This window comes from Alosa alosa, chromosome 6 (assembly GCF_017589495.1).
Source record: "Alosa alosa isolate M-15738 ecotype Scorff River chromosome 6, AALO_Geno_1.1, whole genome shotgun sequence".
Lineage (NCBI taxonomy): Eukaryota > Metazoa > Chordata > Actinopteri > Clupeiformes > Clupeidae > Alosa > Alosa alosa.
In genome coordinates, this window is record NC_063194.1 from 33,299,693 (window position 1) to 33,319,092 (window position 19,400).

The window sequence follows — 19,400 nt, forward strand, 5'->3', positions numbered from 1 at the left end:
ACAGTGTGACACGAGTTAAGGTTGTTTTAAGTTCCGCCCCTCGGACTGAGCACTGCGAACGGTGAGTGCCCAGACCCTACATTTTAATGTGGGTCTGGCTCGTCAGGCTAGTGACAACCTGCAGTTGAATGCTGGGTTGGGCGCTAATGCACAGGGTCAGGAGGTTGGTCATCAGCACACCACTATTTTTACCCACAATTCTCTGCCCTCTGTTACCTCCACAGGCCTATTATAGCACTCACACACACACACACACACACACACACATAGAGACACACACATACATACATACAGACACACACACACTATCTCTCTCTCTCTCTCTGTTTGTGTGTGTGTGTGTGTGTTGCAGTAGCTGCAGTTGCTATAGCCAGGTAAAATTGATTGTTTTCGTTTTTTTGTACCGAGAGTACTCAGTGACCACGAGAAATGGAGATGTATGTAAAAACTCGCCAGATTAATTGTTCAACAGACACACACACACAAACACACATGCACATACACTGAGTTTGCGTCCCATGATGAGATGGCTGTGAGCTCCCCTAAACCGGCCCGGCGTTTGTCCATCTCCTGACGCAGGCTTATTAGCAGCATCTGTTGTCACGGTTACCACAGCAGGGAGCTGTGTGGCTGTTGTCATGGCATTCTGAAGCCAGACTGCGGTAATGTTGCTATTAAGCTTATTTCCTGATGTGGCCTTTCTTTCTTGTGTGTGTGTGTGTGTGTGTGTGTGTGTTTATTATTTTCTTCACGTAGATATTCTCTGCTGTCCTCTAGCTGGTGAATACTCCAGTGTTTAGAGATCTTTGAGCTTTGAGAAAGCAGTAATCTGAGATTTTGCTTGTTGATGGAATAGGGTTGGGCGATGTCGCTTAAATTGGCATTGACGATGTGTAAAGTAAAACATTGTGATGGACGACGATGATATCGTGGGGGGTTAGTGTGGTAAACACTAATTAATTAGCCTATAGCTATGTCTGTACAGAAATACATTTATAATGTTCTACAAAAAAAAAAATATATATATTATATAGGCTATACGGCCTGATGAAAGTGGACAGCTAAGAGAGACTGACCAGGCTACCGAAGTTGCTCCAAGAAAATTGTTGTGAAATCAATCTGAACACTTGCGTGTGCACCAACCAGCGGAATATTACACATTGCCAGCCTTCGCTGGGCCCAGCAAAAAAGCTACTTAAGACTATATCGTGGTCACTCATTTAAAATCTTAGTACTATGCAGCATCCCACGCTATCAGGCTACCGCCTATGCTGACTATGAGGGCTATGGGAAGTGAAAGTAAAGGGCTGCGATCAAGCAGTCCAGGCTATATATAGGAGGGCGAAGTAAAAACACTTTTACAAATAACCAATCCCGATTACCACTCCGCTGCTGTCTGGGACTTTTGCTAAATGCATGAAATACAAGCCTTACAGTGAAAGACGAATAGGCTACCTTCTGATCCTATAATTAACGAAATAAATGGTTTATTTTAACACAGAGAAGGACGCATTTGGCGCTCGCTGTAGCCTTGCAAACATATTTGAGCGCTAGAATGTCCTAGTCGTAGCCTAACAATAATAAATCTATATTTTCTGCTAAAACATTAGGCTACCTATTACGCCCAGTGTAGGCTATAGCCTCATGAGACATGTAGGCTACAAAAAGACAATTAGGCTACACATTCACGCCACAGGCAGGAATTATTTGAATAAGAGGGTAGACTAATAAGTCTTTATTTTACAAGACGGTAGACTAATAATGCGATAACTGTTTGGTTGACAGCCTTTAAAGTAGGCTCAATTTCATTTTCAGGGAAAGGTTTTTTTTATGTTTTAGCCTGTTACAGCAGGAATTAGTGACTGGAATGTGGGGGCGTAGCATCACGATGGTTGCTTTCCATCGTGATGCTTGTCAACCATCACGATGGATGATGATATCGTCCATCGGCACAACCCTATGATGGAACTCTCAGCAGATTCCTAAAAAAATTGGGAGGGTGATTTAAAAGAGTGTTTGTTTTTAATACTGTATATTTCAATACTGCTGAAATGACAGTGCTAAAAATGTACAGTGACAAAACAACAATGACAATAGACTTACTGCAGAAATAACAATGACAATCCAACATCAGACATTGACATAACATGAAAAAGACTAGTATTGTAGTTAAAAATGTAAAAAAGTCATAAAAAAAAGAACTAGGAAGCTAGCTAGGAATGGTTGTCAAGGAAATTGAGATCCAACATCCAGTTAAAGAAGTTTGGTGTGATATTGACCTAAAGTGTGTTGAAACATGATACCGAGTATGAACTTTTGTCTCATAGCTCATCTCGGCTTGTCCCCTAGCAGCAACTGGAATCAATGAATTTCCACGGAATTATTTTTGGAATCTGATCCCTTATCATACCTGTTCATTACAGTGCATGAAAATGCACTGTTCTTTTATCCGAAGTCTTCTTCTTCTTCTTCTTCTTCTTCTTATTACAGTGCATGAAAATGCACTGTACTGTTCTTCTAAGGCAACTTCTTCTTATTACAGAGCATGAAAATGCACTGTACTGTTCTTCCTAGGCAACTTCTTCTTATTATTATTATTCCGCTTACCACTTTTTCCGTACGCAATTTCTCTTGAACAGTTTAACTTAGAAACTTCATTCAAACTTTGTAACGTAGGTCTTCAAACAGATCAGGTTGGTATGTCTTTTCAACTTTGAAACTTTTATACTTTTTAAACTATTAAAGAAAAACTTTTTAAAAATCCCCATAGACTTAACATTGCCGATTATGACATCATAATACGGCCGTTAAGCAATTAGAATCCTATGGCAGGTGTTCAGGCCACCTGGATCAACTGCCAGTCTCAGGCTTTAAGCATACAAACTGGCCCTATTAAGACTACACATCCTGTTCAACTGCTTCCTACCAAAAACTGTTTCAAAAATAAAAGTCCTCACTACAATATTTCACTATTAAACAATTTAACCCTTTAAACTACTGAACTTTTTAACTGTTCAGCCATTGTAACTGTTACTTGTCATCAACTATGACTCCTACCCACTGTAGCTAGTTAGCATGGTTAGCATAGTTAACATGTTAGCATTGCTAACATTGTTAGCATTTTTAGCAAAACTGCTAAAAATGATTAGCTAAGTTAGCTAAGTAACATGGTTAGCATAATTAGCATGTTAGCATGTTAATTAGCATAGTTAGCATAACTGCTAAAAATGATTAGCTAGGTTAGCTAAGTAACATGGTTAGCATGTTAGCATCGTTAACTTGCTAATTAGCATAGTTAGCATAACTGCTAAAAATGATTAGCTAAGTTAGCTAGGTCACATGGTTAACATAGTTAACATGTTAGTTAGCATAGTTAGCATATCTACTAAAAATTATTAGCTAGGTTAGCTAAGTCACATGGTTAGCATAGTTAACATTTTAACATTGTTAGCATGCTAGTTAGCATAGTAACTTGGTTAACATTATTATCTTTGTTAACATAGTTAGCATAACTGCTAGCAAACATTAGAGCCATTCCAACTGTCAGTTATCATCAACTATCTACCTAAATAATTGAACCATTTAAATTATCCACCTATTTAACCGTTCAATCATTCCAACTATATTAAACCTCATCTACCTAGCAACCAATATAGTTTGTTTTTACTCTGTATGATATTTTACATCATATTTTTTGCATTTTCATGCACTGTATTTCCTTCAGGAAATGCTTTTCGTTATTATTCTTCCCACCAAATTTCTGCATCTAATTCAGCTTTAACCGCTTAACGAGAAACTTCGCTCAAACTTTGTAACGAGGGTCTTGAAAAAGGACACGGGGGGAATGTATTTTTCACTTTTGTAAACTTTATATTTTTGAGATATTAATAAAAACAAGCTTTATTTTTCCCCATAGACTTTGTATTAGCACTATGACATCACAATGGACTAATTAACTTGATTTGCACCTGTATCAACTTCCAGCTGCTCACTACTAGGACCCATCAAAGGGCCAGTTAAACTGATTGCACCTGTATCAACTGCTTTCTGCTTAACTAGGGCCAACTTTTCTCTGTGTCTCTCCATTCTACAAGGATATAAGGCACATTCCATCCAACTTTCTATCCATTCATCCTCTTCAAACCATTCACTCATCCACCCATTAAACTATCCATCAACATCCATTAAACAATCTGCCTATCAACATCCATTCAACTTTCTGTCTATCAACATCCACTACACTATCTAAATTTTTTTAAACTATATACTCTGTCTCAGGCTTTAAGCTCTATTAAGACTGCCGTTAAAGGAGAATTCCGGTGTGATATTGACCTAAAGTATATTGAAACATGATACCGAGTGTGAACGTATGTCTCATAGCCCATCTCGGCTTGTCCCCTGCACTCCAAAATCTGGCGCTAGTTAGCCGATGCTACCAACAGCTTTTTTCAATAGTGGTGCTTCGCATCGGGCTAGCCATGCAAATAAATCACTGTTTTACACCCATTTACTTAGGCTCAATGTATCTCCACACTTCATTGGTAGACTTCCGAGGGCCCTGACATTTAAAACGAGACATTGAGAACTTTGAAAAAGCACTGGTAGTTTACTTTACAAGACGCATTTATACAGACAGTATCTTCACAAAGTTTTAGCTTGCAGCCATCTTGAATTTAGTCACTTTATAAGTCGAAAGCAACGAGTAAGAATGAACAGGTATGATAAGGATCAGATTCCGTGGTAAAATTCAGTGGAAATGCATGGATTCCAGTTTCTTCCAGTAGCAGCAACTGGAATCCATGCATTTCCACTAAGATGGGCTATGAGACATACGTTCACACTCGGTATCATGTTTCCATACACTTTAGGTCAATATCACACCGGAATTCTCCTTTAAGCAATTAGAATCCTAGGCCAGGTGGCCAGGCTATATTAAACCTCATCTACCTAGTTCAGTCATTTCAACTATTAAACCTCATCTACCTAGCAAATAATTTAACCTTTTAAACTATCCACCTATTTAACTGTTCAGTCATTCCAACTATATTAAACCTTATCTACCTAGTTCAGTCATTCCAACTATATTAAACCTCATCTACCTGATGATTTATTTGCATGGCTAGCCCGATGCCCAAGGCACCCCCATTAAGAAACCTGTTAGTAGCATCGGCTAACTAGTGTCAGATTTTGGAGTGCAGGGGACAAGCCGAGATGAGCAATGAGACAATTGTTCACACTCGGTAACAATGTTCCCTCTAATTTTTTTCCATCACTGAGCAAATATTTTGTTTTCTGAGCGCACATTTCAGCACTGTGAGCAATTTAAACCGCCGACTCCGCCAAAAATGACCCACAAACCATGCGTTAGCCATAGGGGATTCAAAGAGATAACAGCAAATGCATCAATATGTCTAAAATGGTTGATATTTATTTAATATCCTTTATAATGGTTGGACCTGTGGAACATTTTAATGATGGAACCATAAGCAGGCCGTCAAAAAAAACGCGTCTCTGTAGGCAGCCTAGGCTCCGAGATCTGCACACAAAAACAATTGCTACCAACAAGTGTTGGCAACCACTCAAAGGCAAAATAAGTGTTCCAACCAATAACCGACGAGATGCGGGTTTAGGAGAGTTTCAATTGCACGGGAGGGGAGCTGAATGATTCCAGAAAAAACTGTCTTGTAACTGAAATCAGTTTGCTTCCGAAACGTAATGTAAAGCACAAGCATCGTGCCATATGATCGTGTATCCTACACTGATAACATGGACATGTTGGTGTTAATTGCTAGCATCACATTGTCAATTAATAATTTTATTTGTTCAGGGTCGGATGTGCTCTCTGAATTCTTCTTCTCTCTCGGGATTCATTAGTTTCGGGAGAATTTGATCTATAGAGTTCCCATGTCTAAGTCTTAATGTTTTCAATGCGTCTACATGGACTTTCTGTGTCAGATAACGCTTTAGGTAATCAAGCTTCCACTCAGTCCAAGTTTTCCCACGAGTGAACTCTCCTTTCGCTTTTGCCTCCGAGCAGAATTTGCAGATCATGCCGTAAATATGTCTGAAAGTGTTTTCCTACCTGGACCATCTTTTGTGTAAGATTGGAGTATTTCATCTAGCCACTCATGTTTAAACGTTAGGCAGACCTTTTCTGGGGCATCTGTTCTGCCTTTCTTTTTGCCATGGTAGCCTACATAACTGGAGCAGGGCCCACCTAGAGTAGCCTAAAGGATACTTTGTATGTAAACATTCTAACTTACATCCGGCTTGGTTGTCAGACATGTCAGTATTTTAAATGTTTATTACCTAGCCTACATCGCCTTTGATGCTCAGATTTTTAACCCCTGAAAAAAAAATTGTTTATGTGGTCTGAAAAATGTGTGCAGTCTGAAAAATCTATTGAGCGGCCACTTCGATTGGTCTGCGCGTCCGCGCGCGTGTGCAGCTTAGAGGGAACATTGCTCAGTATCATGTTTCAACACACTTTAGGTCAATATCACACCGAACTTCTCATTTAAAGTGTTGAATTAAAATACCAGTGTGGAATTAAAGTGCATGCGATGTGCTTGGTTGTTATACAGTCTGATCGCTGTGGGCACAAACGATGTAAAGGAGAGACATGGTGGATCCTGGCGCGTTTGTGACTGCCGTCAGTCAATTGTGTATTGTTGTTTTATCTCCTGTTGTGTATTGTTGTGTAATTTTACATACGCTTGGTGGTCGATTGGCCTCTGTGGCACTGCATGCTGTACTGTGAAGGAGCGCCTTCACGCCTCTGTGGCAGTGCTTGCTGTACTGTGAAGGAGCGCCTTCACGCCGGATCCCGGGCACAACATGTGGCGCGTTCACAAGCGCCACTTTGCATTATCGTTGAACCTGGTGTAGTGCTGTGTGCTGTGAAATAGGTTTGGTTGTTGACCACTGTCAGAAATCTACCCAACTACAGCATAAGGAATTGAATACCTTTCCTGTGTAAGTTTGAAATGTGTGCACAGGTTGTGTCTGCTGGTCATTAGGGGTCAATAAGCAGCAGAGCTGATTTTTACTTTCAATGAAGTTCCATTTTGAGTGACAGGACTACTTGTGGAATTATATGAACGGCATGAATTAGAGGCCTCAAACGTTGCCAAGGGCCATTCAAGTTAATGGAATCTTGCAAAGGGCCAACAAATCAAGTTAATGGAACTTTCTGCAGCTTTCTGAAAAGCCACATAATAATAATAACATTTACTCCGTTGGCTTGTAATTTTGTTTGTGCGTTTGTTAGGTCACTGTGTGTGTGTGGTTTGTTCGAGAAAGGGCATGCAGTGTGTTTGTTGTGTGAGATGCAGTGATGTGTGTGTGTGTGTGTGTAAGAGAGAGAGAGGGCGGAGGGGAGGGGGGGCGGAAAGGCAGCCTGTGTGTGTGTCTGTATTTGTGTGGGAAGGGAGATACAGCCTGTGTGCATGTGTGCAAATGTTTGTGTATATGTGTGTTTGTTTTTTGTGGGATGGACGATGTGGTGTGTGTGTGTGTGTTTGTGTGTGTGTGTTGGATTAGGTAGTCAGCTACAGGGGGAAAGTTTCATAATGTTGGGATCAAATAAACCACATCTCACTTTTTCCATGGAAAAGACTGATGCCTTTTTCCCCATTGCCATAATGCATGCTGTGTGTGTGTGTGTGTGTGTGTGTGTGTGTAAGCAGATCTCTTTTGCATTTATTTATACCTGAGAAGAGCACCGTGATGGAGACCCTTCACTTGATGTAGGGCTTCATCACCTTCTTCAAAGTTCTCTGACAAATTTAGAATTTAAAATTGAGTCTTGAGTCTGAGGTCTGTGAGGTGCCTCACCTCACAGGAAGTGATGTGAGTCTGAGGTCTGTGAGGTGCCTCACCTCACAGGAAGTGATGTGAGTCTGAGGTCTGTGAGGTGCCTCACCTCACAGGAAGTGATGTGATTGTGAGCTCTGAGAATGGAGTCTATTCCTGGAGATCTCTGTGGAACTATTGGCTAGAGGAACAGCTGTCTCTCTCTCTCTCTCTCTCTCTCTCTCTCTCTCTCCACCTCCCTGACAGCAGCCATTCAGGCGTCCCTTTAGTGTGATTGCTGTAGATGAGTGAGGAGTTTATGTTCGGGTTTGACACTGCACGACACGCCATTTCACGTAGGCCTATTTATAGGCCCTATGTCTGACAGGATGATATGCTTAATACGGAAGTTTACTTTCTAGGGAAATAAGCTTGGGTTTGAGTTTTGTTACCTTATTTGTGAGTTACTCACTGAGGTGAATATTGCACTGAAGCTTTGGTGGCGTCAGGGTGGTTTATGTATTTGCATCCACCCTTTAGTTTCTCTTGTTTTACCGCCACAGAACAGAGCAGCCCAAAACACCTGTTAAATGTGACCCTGTCGCTTTGGTAAAATTTAGAAAATTAAGTTATTGTGCTTACATGAACGACCATAAACTAAGCTTCCCAACGATATGTACTGTATATCGGGGGTATTGCAAAAAGTATCGCTAAGATGACCGCATCCAAAGTTGGCATGGTTCTCCCGTCACGATATGCCAGAAGAGGAGAAAATCACCTTTTTATGTAAATTGTCACGTGCGATAGTGTGAGGGCACAGTTATTATTAGCCTAACGGTAGCATGACTGTAGGATGACAGACTATGTGCAGTTTCATCAACTGTGCAGCGAATGTCTTTTTCTGCCCCCTAGTTAATACCTGGGACGGTCATAAGGTGTCACTATAGAATATAGTTAATGTATTTCGGGGGGAAGTAAGGAAGTTCTGTGTACACAGATTGTGTATACTTTTAAAATGCGCTACGTCAATGGAAAACTTCTCCTGGTCCCTAAAATGACACCAGGATATTTCTAAAAGTTCTTGCTTTTGACCGTTCATGCCCTGAAAGGCAAGTCTTTTACATTCATATTCGGTTACATCTGCCAAGAACGATAGAGAGCTGACACATTGAGTAAATTTTAGCTCCGTAAAACCTTATAGCGGCGTGGACAAAGGGAATGACTGCTAATGTGTGAATCTTTACCTAAATAGACTGTAAGTGTAGACTGTATACTGTCGAATTATGCGAAAACGTGAAATTTGACATTTTTTAACCTGTACGTTTGTTTATCGTTGATTCTTTCAAAATAGCATTGTGCGCAAAGTGACTGGTTTCGCCTTGCAGGGTCACAAATGTCTCCCAGTTGGACATAGTCACAGCCATGTCAAAGGCTACAGAAACTAGGTCAAGATGAGGATACTGTTTTCCATTGATTGGCACACGCACACACACACACACACACACACATTTGCATATCCCTTGTGTGTCTGCCTGTTTGTAGCTCAAGTAACTCTTTCCCTGACCTTTTTTCTTATTTATGAAAACAGACCCATTCAAATCACACCTACAGTTCACAGCAGGTTTGATCTCGATCTGTGTGTCTGTATGCATTAATGTGTGTGTGTGTGTGTGTGTGTATGTGTGTGTGTGTGTGTCTGTATGCATTAATGTGTGTGTGTGTGTGTGTGTGTGTGTGTGTGTGTGCGTGCGTGCGTGTGCGCGTGTCTGTGCAATTGTATATGGGTGTATGAACATTAATGAACATTGTATGCATGTGAGTGTTTATGTGTGTTTGTGTGCCAGTGTCAAACAAGTTGTATTTTAGGGCACTGTTAAAAATAAGAGTCTTAAAGTACAACAATGAGTCCTGTGTGTGTGTGTGAGTCTGAGACAGAGAGAAAGAGAAAGAGAGTGTGTGTTTCTTAGTGTACATGTTTATTTGCTGAGATTTGTGTGTGTCTGTCTGTCCTGTTAAGTCTTATCATTATGGGATGCAAACTCAGTGTGTGTGCATGTGTTTGTGTGTGTGCACATGTGTGTTTATGCTTCCCTTGATGTATTAGTAGCTCTGTGTGTGTGTGTGTGTTTTTTGTGGCACATCCCTTCTCTCTCTGGTGGCCCCGCGTGTGACGCACACACACTACACACGCACACACACACACACACACACACACACGCATACACACACACACACACACACACACACACACGCTAAAGCACCTTAAAGTAACACAACGTAGGAATTCACCTTTTCGTCTCCAAAGTACTTGGTACCCATTTATAGCTAAGGAGGGCACCCAGTTCACTGAGACCGGACAAAAGAGCCATGTTTGGTCTGAGCAGCAAAGGCACATACTGTAGCAGGCTGCAGCCCGCGTCCATGCGACAAGTACACACTGGGCTTGGTGTGGTGATGAGGTGAATGACGCAGCAAGCAATGTGGATTGTGATGAAAAGGTATAGTAGCACAGATGTATGTACAGTGCTCAAAACAAGAGACCAGGCAGAAAGCCAACAAAAAAATACTTTCAGAAAAAAAAACATCCAACAAGTTATTCAATTCACTAGTAAAACTTATTAAAACAGTACCCAACCTCACAGCAAGTTGATGCACCAAATGTATACTATTTATACTATATATCCAAATACTTATATATATATATATATATATATATATATAGACTCCCACACTGGATGGTAAAGAGGTAAGAGGACTGCATTTATATAGTGCTTTTCCACTCCTCTGTAGGGATGTGACTCTCAAAACTGATGTCTCAAGTCAGTGTCGAGATTTCGAAACACTGCTTTGAAACGTCGTTCAAAACACCCATGTCATGTGACCACTGCCTCGAAAAATGGTTCAAAACGCCAATGTCATGTGACCACGGCTAAGTTAGTCTTTTGATGCATTTCACTAGTGTCGGCAGCAAGCTGTTATGTGCTTGTGCGTTCAATTAACAATGTAGATTTTACTTAAAGGTGCTCTAAGCGATGCCATGCGTTTTTTTAAGTCACTTTGTGGGCGGATCTTGGGCGCTGATGCTATTTTACCGGCGGAATAATTGACTGTTGCGCCCGACGCAAATCTAAAATGGGCTGGTCTGAAGTAGCTACATTAATCATGGGTGTGGTTTGGGCATAATGTGCAATAAACCAATCAGAGCGTCATCTCACATTCCTTTTAACAACAGGCACGCTTGTTCCATAGCTGATTGCTATTATGGTGGTGTATTTGCCAGGCAGCAATAGAGCGCTCACAGGCTATAATCACTGTTCAGTTGGGAACAGTTAGCTATTGATTTTTCCTCTTGACAAAATGTAATACAGAATTGTCACAAAGACATACTTTCCGATGTTTTGGGATCACTCTCACTGAATCACGAGGTTATGAATGCATGGTGATATTTTTGCAATGTACAATGTAATCTAACCTCTCTATAGACAATGCATATCTTCTGTCAGTTAATCTCTTCTCTCCCGTGCTGCCGCTGGGGCATTTGGGTTAAATAGCATCGGCATGCAATTCAACATCACGTCTCCTTACAGTAAGTCCTCTAATATTTCCTAATTTATGTCATCAACACATCCATGATTCGTGAAAATGTGTACGCTAGATTTATGCCTATTTTTTCACATCTTAATAGACACCACACTGATTTCCCTGGTGCCATGAAACACAAACATTGTTACAAAGAAACTTCTGACCACCTACAAATGCTAAATGGTCTTCCAATTCCAATTTGGGGGCAGCCGTGGCCTACTGGTTAGCGCTTCGGACTTGTAACCGGAGGGTTGCCGGTTCGAACCCCGACCAGTAGGCACGGCTGAAGTGTCCTTGAGCAAGGCACCTAACCCCTCACTGCTCCCCGAGCGCCGCTGTTGATGCTGTGCTGGGATTAGTGTGTGCTTCACCTGTGTGTACACTGTGTGCTGTGTGTGTTTCGCTAATTCACGGATTGGGATAAATGCAGAGACCAAATTTCCCTCACGGGATCAAAAGAGTATATATACTTATATATATATATATATATATACAATTATGTATGTAGAAAAATAAAATCATACATTACTGTAAAATTCCAGTGATAGACCCAGTTACTATATGTGGGGCCATACAATATAGCATATGGTATAATATACGATATATTATAGTATGCAATATATTATATATATCATATACGATACGATATATTATAGTATGCAATATATTATACATATCATATATTATATGATGCAATATGGCCCTACTGTATATGGTATGTAACTGACAAACAATATGACCTGTTGGCCCAGAGACCTAGAACATATAGTTCTCCGAGCCCACTTGGTTTTCACACCTCCTGGGTGGTCAACTGTTCTCTCTACCCTCCTCTCCTCCTCCTTCTCTTATGCTCATCTCTCTCTCTCTCTCTCTGTGTGTTTGTCCTCCACTCCTTCTGTGATGTTCATCTCTGTCTGTGTGTGTGTGTGTGTCCTCTCCTTGTCTGATGCATATCTCTCTCTCTCTCTCTCTCTCTCTCTCTCTGTGTGTGTGTGTGTGTGTTTGTCCTCCACTTCTTCTCTGATGTTCATCTGTGTGTGTGTGTGTCTCTGTGTGTGTGTGTGTGTGTGTGTGTGTGTGTGTGTGTGTGTTTGTCCTCCACTTCTTCTCTGATGTTCATCTGATCTGTGTGTGTGTGTCCTCTCCTTGTCTGATGCTTATCTCTCTCTCTCTCTCTCTCTCTCTCTCTCTCTGTGTGTGTGTGACTGTGTGTGTGTGTGTGTGTGTGTGTGTGTGTGTGTGTGTGTGTGTGTGTGTGTGTGTGTGTGTGTGTGTGTGTGTGTGTGTGTGTGTTTGTCCTCCACTTCTTCTCTGATGTTCATCTGTGTGTGTGTGTCCTCTCCTTGTCTGATGCTTATCTCTCTCTCTCTCTGTGTGTGTGTGTGTGTGTGTGACTGTGTGTGTGTGTGTTTGTCCTCCACTTCTTCTCTGATGTTCATCTGTGTGTGTGTGTCCTCTCCTTGTCTGATGCTTACCTCGCTCTCTCTCTGTGGGGGGGCTCTGTTGTCCGTCAGCCTGTACTATTGTTGGGCTAGCACCTCTACAGCTTTGTCCAGACCAGCCACTTGAACAGCCACTTGAACAGTCACTTGAACATGGTATTTGTGTGTGTGTGTGTGTGTGCGTGTGTGCGTGCGTGTGTGCGTGCGTGCGTGCGTGCGTGTGTAGTAGTAGTAGTAGCAGTGTGTTCTATTCCACTGCTGTGCCATACGAAACAGCAGTGTTAGACCACAGATTCTGTAGCGCCAGCTCGGTGTGATGGTCATTCTCCCTCCAGAATGTAGCGCTAGCTAGCTCCACCGCCCACGCCACCGTCGCCTGCTTAATCTGGCGCCGCCAAATTTACACTCTTACATCAGCACACCTCAGAGCAGCGCGCCGACCCCCTTAATGCCTTCATCCTCTCTGAAGGACCTCCGGCCACCCGCCCGCGGAGGAAAAGATGCTAATTTTACGTGTGAATGCTTTCAGTGTTTCTTAAGGGGCACCTGAAGGACATTTCTTTCTTGTTGTGTCATTTCTTTTCTTGTTGTAAAATCTAAATCAGGTTTCTAGGCCAAGTAAGCTTGCGTATACAAGGAATTTGGTCTCTGCATTTATCCCATCCGTGAATTAGTGAACACACAGAGCACACAGTGAACACACAGTGAGGTGAAGCAACACACTGACCCGGAGCAGTGAGCTGCCTTGCTACAGCGGCGCTCGGGGAGCTGTGAGGGGTTAGGTGCCTTGCTCAAGGGCACTTCAGCCGTTCCTACTGGTCAAGGTTTGAACCGGCAACCCTCCGGTGACAAGTCCGAAGCGCTAACCAGTAGGCCACGGCTGCCCAAACAGAGATGGAGCGCTAACCAGTAGGCCACGGCTGCCCAAACAGAGATGGAGCGCTAACCAGTAGGCCACGCCTCTTTAATAACTGTAGTAGGCCATGGCTGCCCCATAATAACCGTAGGCCAATGGCTGCCCCATAATAACCAGTAGGCCAATGGCTGCCCCATAATAACCAGTAGGCCACGGCTGCCCAAACAGAGATGGAGCGCTAACCAGTAGGCCACGGCCGCCCCATAATAACCAGTAGGCCATGGCTGCCCCATAATAACCGGTAGGCCACGGCCGCCCCATAATGACCAGTAGGCCCCGGATCTCCCCATAATGACCAGCCAGTAGCCACGACCAGTAGGCCCCGGCTGCCCCAGTGTTCTCTGTCACATCATTTCTTCTGCTCTTTCTCACCTTCTCTGTCCCTCTTTCCTCTCCTCTCCCCCTCTCCATTCCTCTCCTCTCTTCTCCCCACTTCCCCTCTCCATTCCTCTCCCCTCCTCCTCCTCCTCCTTCCTCCTCCTCCTCCATTCCTCATTCCCTCCTCCCCTCCATTCCTCCTCCTTTCCTTTCCTCCTCCCTCTATCCTCCTTCCTCCTCCATTCCTCTTCCTCCTCCATTCCTCCTCTTCCTCCCCTCCCCTCCTCCTCCTCCCCTCCATTCCCTCCTCCTCCTCCTCTTCCTCCCCCCTCCTCCTCTTCTCCCCTCCTCCTCTCTCATTCCTCCTCCCCTCCATTCCTCTCCTCCTCCCTCCTCCTCCGTTCCTCCTCCTCATCCCCTCATCATCATCACATCATGCATGTGTTTATTAAAGGCTATTAAATAAAATTTTGTAAATAAGTAATAAATATTAAATATTAAATATTAAAATAATAAATAAATAAATATTAAATATGTAAATGTAAATGTAAAAATAAGTAAATAGTAAATGTGTTTATAAATATTAAATATGTTTTGTGCATGTAAGTAATAAATGTTTATGTGCATGTAAATGTGTGTGTAAATAATAAAATGTAAATAATAAATAAATATGCATGTCATGTGTCATGTGTTTTAATAAATGTGTTGTAAATAAATATTAAATAATTTTTTGTAAATAATAAATATGCATGTAAATAATAAATGTGTTTTGTAATAAATAAATAATAAAATGTAAATGTAAATGTCATGTAGGCAAATATGCATTTGTCATGTGCATGTAATGTGCATAATAAATGTCTTAAATGTCATGTCATGTCATGTAAATAATAAATAAATATTAAATAATGCATGTTTGTCTTTTAGTAAATGTAAAGGCACAGTAAATGTCATGTGTAATAAATGTAAAATGTGTGTAAATGTGTTTATTAAATAATGTGTAAATGTCAAGGCGTGTATGCATGTGTGTAAATCTCTCCTCTCCTCTCTTCTCCCCTCTCCTCTCCTTTCCTCTCCTCTCCTCTCTCCTCTCCTCTCTCCTCTCCTCTCTTCTCCCCCTCTCCTCTCCTCTCCTCTCTTCCCCTCTCCTCTCCTCTTCTCTCCCCCTCTCCTCTCCTCTCCTGTCTTCTCCCCCTCTCCTCTCCTCTTCTCTCCCCCTCTCCTCTCCTCTCCCCACTTCTCCTCTCCTCTTCCATCATTTCCTCCACTCTTCTCTTTTTTCTATTATGCTGCCTAGAAGCCAAACATTGCCACGTCTCATGGCTTTACAGACTGTTAAACAATCAGAGAAGGCCCATGACCTTGGTGAGGAAAAACTCCCCTAAGTGGAGATACATGTAGGAAGAAACCTCGAGCAGATCCGACTCAAGGGCCTGACCCATCTGCCTAGGGTCAGTACAGAGACAATGGAATCTGTTTACATGATAAATGAATAAGTTAGTTAGGTGTAGAGAATAGAACATGATGTTTAAAAGCCACCTGGGGTATGCGTTACCAAAGGTGGGATAGTTACATATCAGTATGATAATGCATGAATCCTATTTAGTGTCAAGAAAGTTCAAATAATAGTCAGTGTAGGAAATGAATTGTCAGAGGCGATTAGGGTTGTCATAAGGCAAATGGTGGTGGCTAGGCTGCACAGGCAAGGAATCTGGGCAGGGGACAGCAATAAGCGATGATACCAGGGCAGTCTGGGAGTTTGACTTCTAGTGAGATGGGGGGCCAAACACGCGGATGGCTGATGACTGGTGATGGTATACCTCACAAGTGAGGTAAGGGGAAGATAGAAGTGTGTGTGTTACTGTATGCCATGAGTGAGGGAATTGAGAAAGAAGGGAAGAGGGGAAGAAGAGAAGGAAGGGGAGGTAGGGGTTGTGGCGTGACACATGAAGTCCATGACAGCACTATGCTAAGGCATGGTGAAGGAGTGATCAACACCAAGCGGGTATGCTCAGTGACCACCGTCGCACGCATGACTGGGGTGCCAGTCACAGGACTGCAGCAGGGTGGTCCATTCCAGCTTCTCCTCTATTCTCTTCTCATCTCTTCTCTTCTCTTTTCCTCTCTTTTCTCTTCTCTTCTCCTCTATTCTCTTCTCATCTCTTCTCTTCTCCTATCTTCTCTTAACTTTTCTTCTCTTTTCCTCTCTTTTCTCTTCTCTTCTCCTCTATTCTCTTCTCTTCTCTTTTCCTCTCTTTTCTCTTCTCTTCTCCTCTATTCTCCTCTATATCTCTTTTCCTCTCTCCACCTGTTTTTTCTTCTCTGTGATAGTATATTTTTACTACCATATTTCATAAGACTCAATCAGGACGATGCAAGATCAGGATCCAGGCATTTATTCTTTTCAATGAGGCGCCAGTGCCCCTCAAGGGAGAAAAGTACATGTTTGTGTCACCCCATCATGGATTTCACCAGTATCTCAGTATTCTCTTCTAAACACTACCGGAAGAGGCTGGCCTTTTATGCTAAATTTGCAAGGGTGTGGTTCACGTGGTGGTCATGGGCACAACGTCCTGTGATTGGCTTTCTCTTCCCGCCGTTTCTGTCAGCCACACCCAGACACACCTACACACACCTACTTGCTATTAACATATTAGGCAGGCTCCTCAGGTAGAAATGTTATACAGGATGTTCTAAACATTCTTACACTTAATTCATTGTGCTCCTTGTACTGAGACTATAAAAATGATACCAAACATAAATACATTTACAGTTAATAACACAAACATATAATTCAGCTAAAGTTAACTATAAGGTCTTTGTCTAGCCAAAGACAGAACAGAGGAGATTGTGGACAGATGGTAGGAGCACATGGTGCCCAGCCAGTGGGGAGCATTTCACACCTACATCTGCATTGAATAGATCAAAGGAAGAAAGAGAATACTCTCTAAATGTAAACGTGGCTAAGCCTCCATCTAGTCTGGGGCAAGAAACGGTCATACAAAATTATTTGCATCATCTGTAGCTCCTGTCCACCCTCTCTAGCTTTGGCCTCCTACGTACTTCCACTCAATTTTCATTTTCCTTCAGTACGCCGTCTGGGTTTGCGGTATATTCGCAGGTTTTCTCCGGACAATCTTTACCTGTCCAATCAGCGAACAGAGTGAGTGGCTGAGAACGATGACGTTGAGGTTGTGTGAAGATGAAACGCAGTTAAGAAATGCAGTTGGAAAAATGCAGAAATGTATTTACAGCCGAGGTAGACCCACATACATTGTTTCCTGACTGTCGATGCTGTTTATTGTCAGTTTAGTGTTTAGACGAAGTAAGAAATAATGTTAGGAATCTCTGATCAATGTGATTGGTAAGGCTGGACCAATGATTTCAAAGTTGGTGTCCGTCGTGATACAAGTGTTTCCCAAACGAGAGCTGCCAGACACTATTCACTTTGTGAAAGAGTCTGGATATTTCCATGTTAATCCCTCTCTCCTTCTCTCCCTCTCTGTCCTCCTCTCAGCATCACCGTGGCGATAAAAGGCCAGCCCAAGTGTGCGATGATGGACAGGTGGGAACTGTTCCAGGTGGGAGTGGCTGTCATGGCAGCCGGCTCTCTGCTCGTCCTCAGCAGCTTTGTGGCACTGGGAATTACAGGAACATTCCTGGGTGAGTGTGTACACACACACACACACACACACACATGCACAAACTCACAATACACACACACACATGCTCACACACATGCACAATGCACAAACATGCGCACACACACACACACACACACACACACACAATACACAAACACACAATACACACACACACACACACACACACACACACACACATGCTCACACACAAGCACAATGCACAAACACGTACACACACACACACACACTTGCACAATACACACACACACACATGCACAATACACAAACACACACACACACAAACACACACATGCACAATACACGAACACACACACACACACATGCACAATACACACACACACGTACTGGCTGGACTTCGCTTCTTATCCAAACAATACGGTTATCTCGCCTTATATTGTTTATGTAGATAATAAAGAAGCTACAATGTTGGCACAGGTTATATGAAGTTATGGGATTTCAAAAATAATCCTAAGTGAATGGGCTTCTATGGGGGTTAGTGAAGAGATGGGTACACCAGCCTCAGTTGGTGGTTCAACATCTGGGAATTCGCCTGCCCCCTTGCTCCAGCCTCTCAGTGAGATGTAGCATTAGAGCTCCAGCCTCCAGCCTCTCAGTGAGATGTAGCATTAGCAGCAGCAGCTCCAGCCTCTCAGTGAGATGTAGCATTAGCAGCTCCAGCCTCTCAGTGAGATGTAGCATTAGCAGCTCCAACCTCTCAGTGAGATGTAGCATTAGAGCTGGGAGTTTAGGAACTGGACACCCCTGGGGACAAAGGTCACCATCCTCCTCTGGGTCTTACAGCCTTGACAGCGGAGTCTGCGTCTTTAGGGGAGCCACTCAAAACATAGGGAACATGACATGTGATGGATCACGAAGGAACCTACAGTCAGAGGTAGCGCAAGAGCTGCAGCAGCTACTCTGAGTAGCATGAGGAACTGTAGCCCGAGACGCTTGGTCACTCAGAGGACGAAGACCACAAGCTAACAAAGAAATGGACCACCGAAAAGAGCTCTCTGCCTCCTGTTCACCCTAGCTTTTGGCCTGTTGTTCTGTCATTGTTGTTGTTAATTGTTTCAAAAAGGCAAAATGCCCAATCTTAAATAAAAGCCCCTCACAAATGTCAGAAGAACACAATCTGCATTGTGGCCATTGTGTCGGAAATGGGAATAAAAGCTTTAAACTGACGCAAGATTTGCAATTGTTCCACCCCCCACCGCCGACAGCCCATTTCACCTGAAAAAGCCAAAAGCACTCTTTTACTCTAGTGAGACACAGTGTGTGTGTGTATGTGTGTGTGTGTGTGTGTGTGTGTGTGTGTGTGTGTGTCTGTGTGTGTTTATGCTAACATTAATCACACACTTATGCAAGTGGTCTTGGTCAACCATGTTGGTGGGATATGGAGGTGTTATGTAACCCAGACTAATTCTCTCTCACACATGTGTCGCTCTGAAAGACAAGTGCTCCAGTACAGAGGCCATGAAAGGCAGCTCCTCACCACAAGGTGTGACTTTTGTCCAGAAATGGGTCACCAAAGGGAAGCAAGAGGAGAGAGGGAGAATGTGTTTGTGTGTGTGTGTGTGTGTGGCGTTTATGTTGCTCTAGTTTGCATTTGAAAGGTTGGCCCAGATCTTTGACCTGACACATCACCAGTTCTCTTGACCTCTAAGAAAACACACACACCCACAC

The 19,400-nt window shown here is 42.7% G+C and overlaps 1 protein-coding gene across 1 annotated transcript in view; it reads left to right on the forward strand.

Annotated features, from left to right (window-relative positions):
- Positions 1–19,400, forward strand: part of pemt (phosphatidylethanolamine N-methyltransferase) — a 106,999-nt gene that overhangs the window by 51,643 nt on the left and 35,956 nt on the right. The window contains exon 4 of the mRNA XM_048246849.1: positions 17,567–17,712. Within this exon, the coding sequence (XP_048102806.1) occupies positions 17,567–17,712 (146 nt within the window). The remainder of the gene's footprint in view (positions 1–17,566; positions 17,713–19,400) is intronic.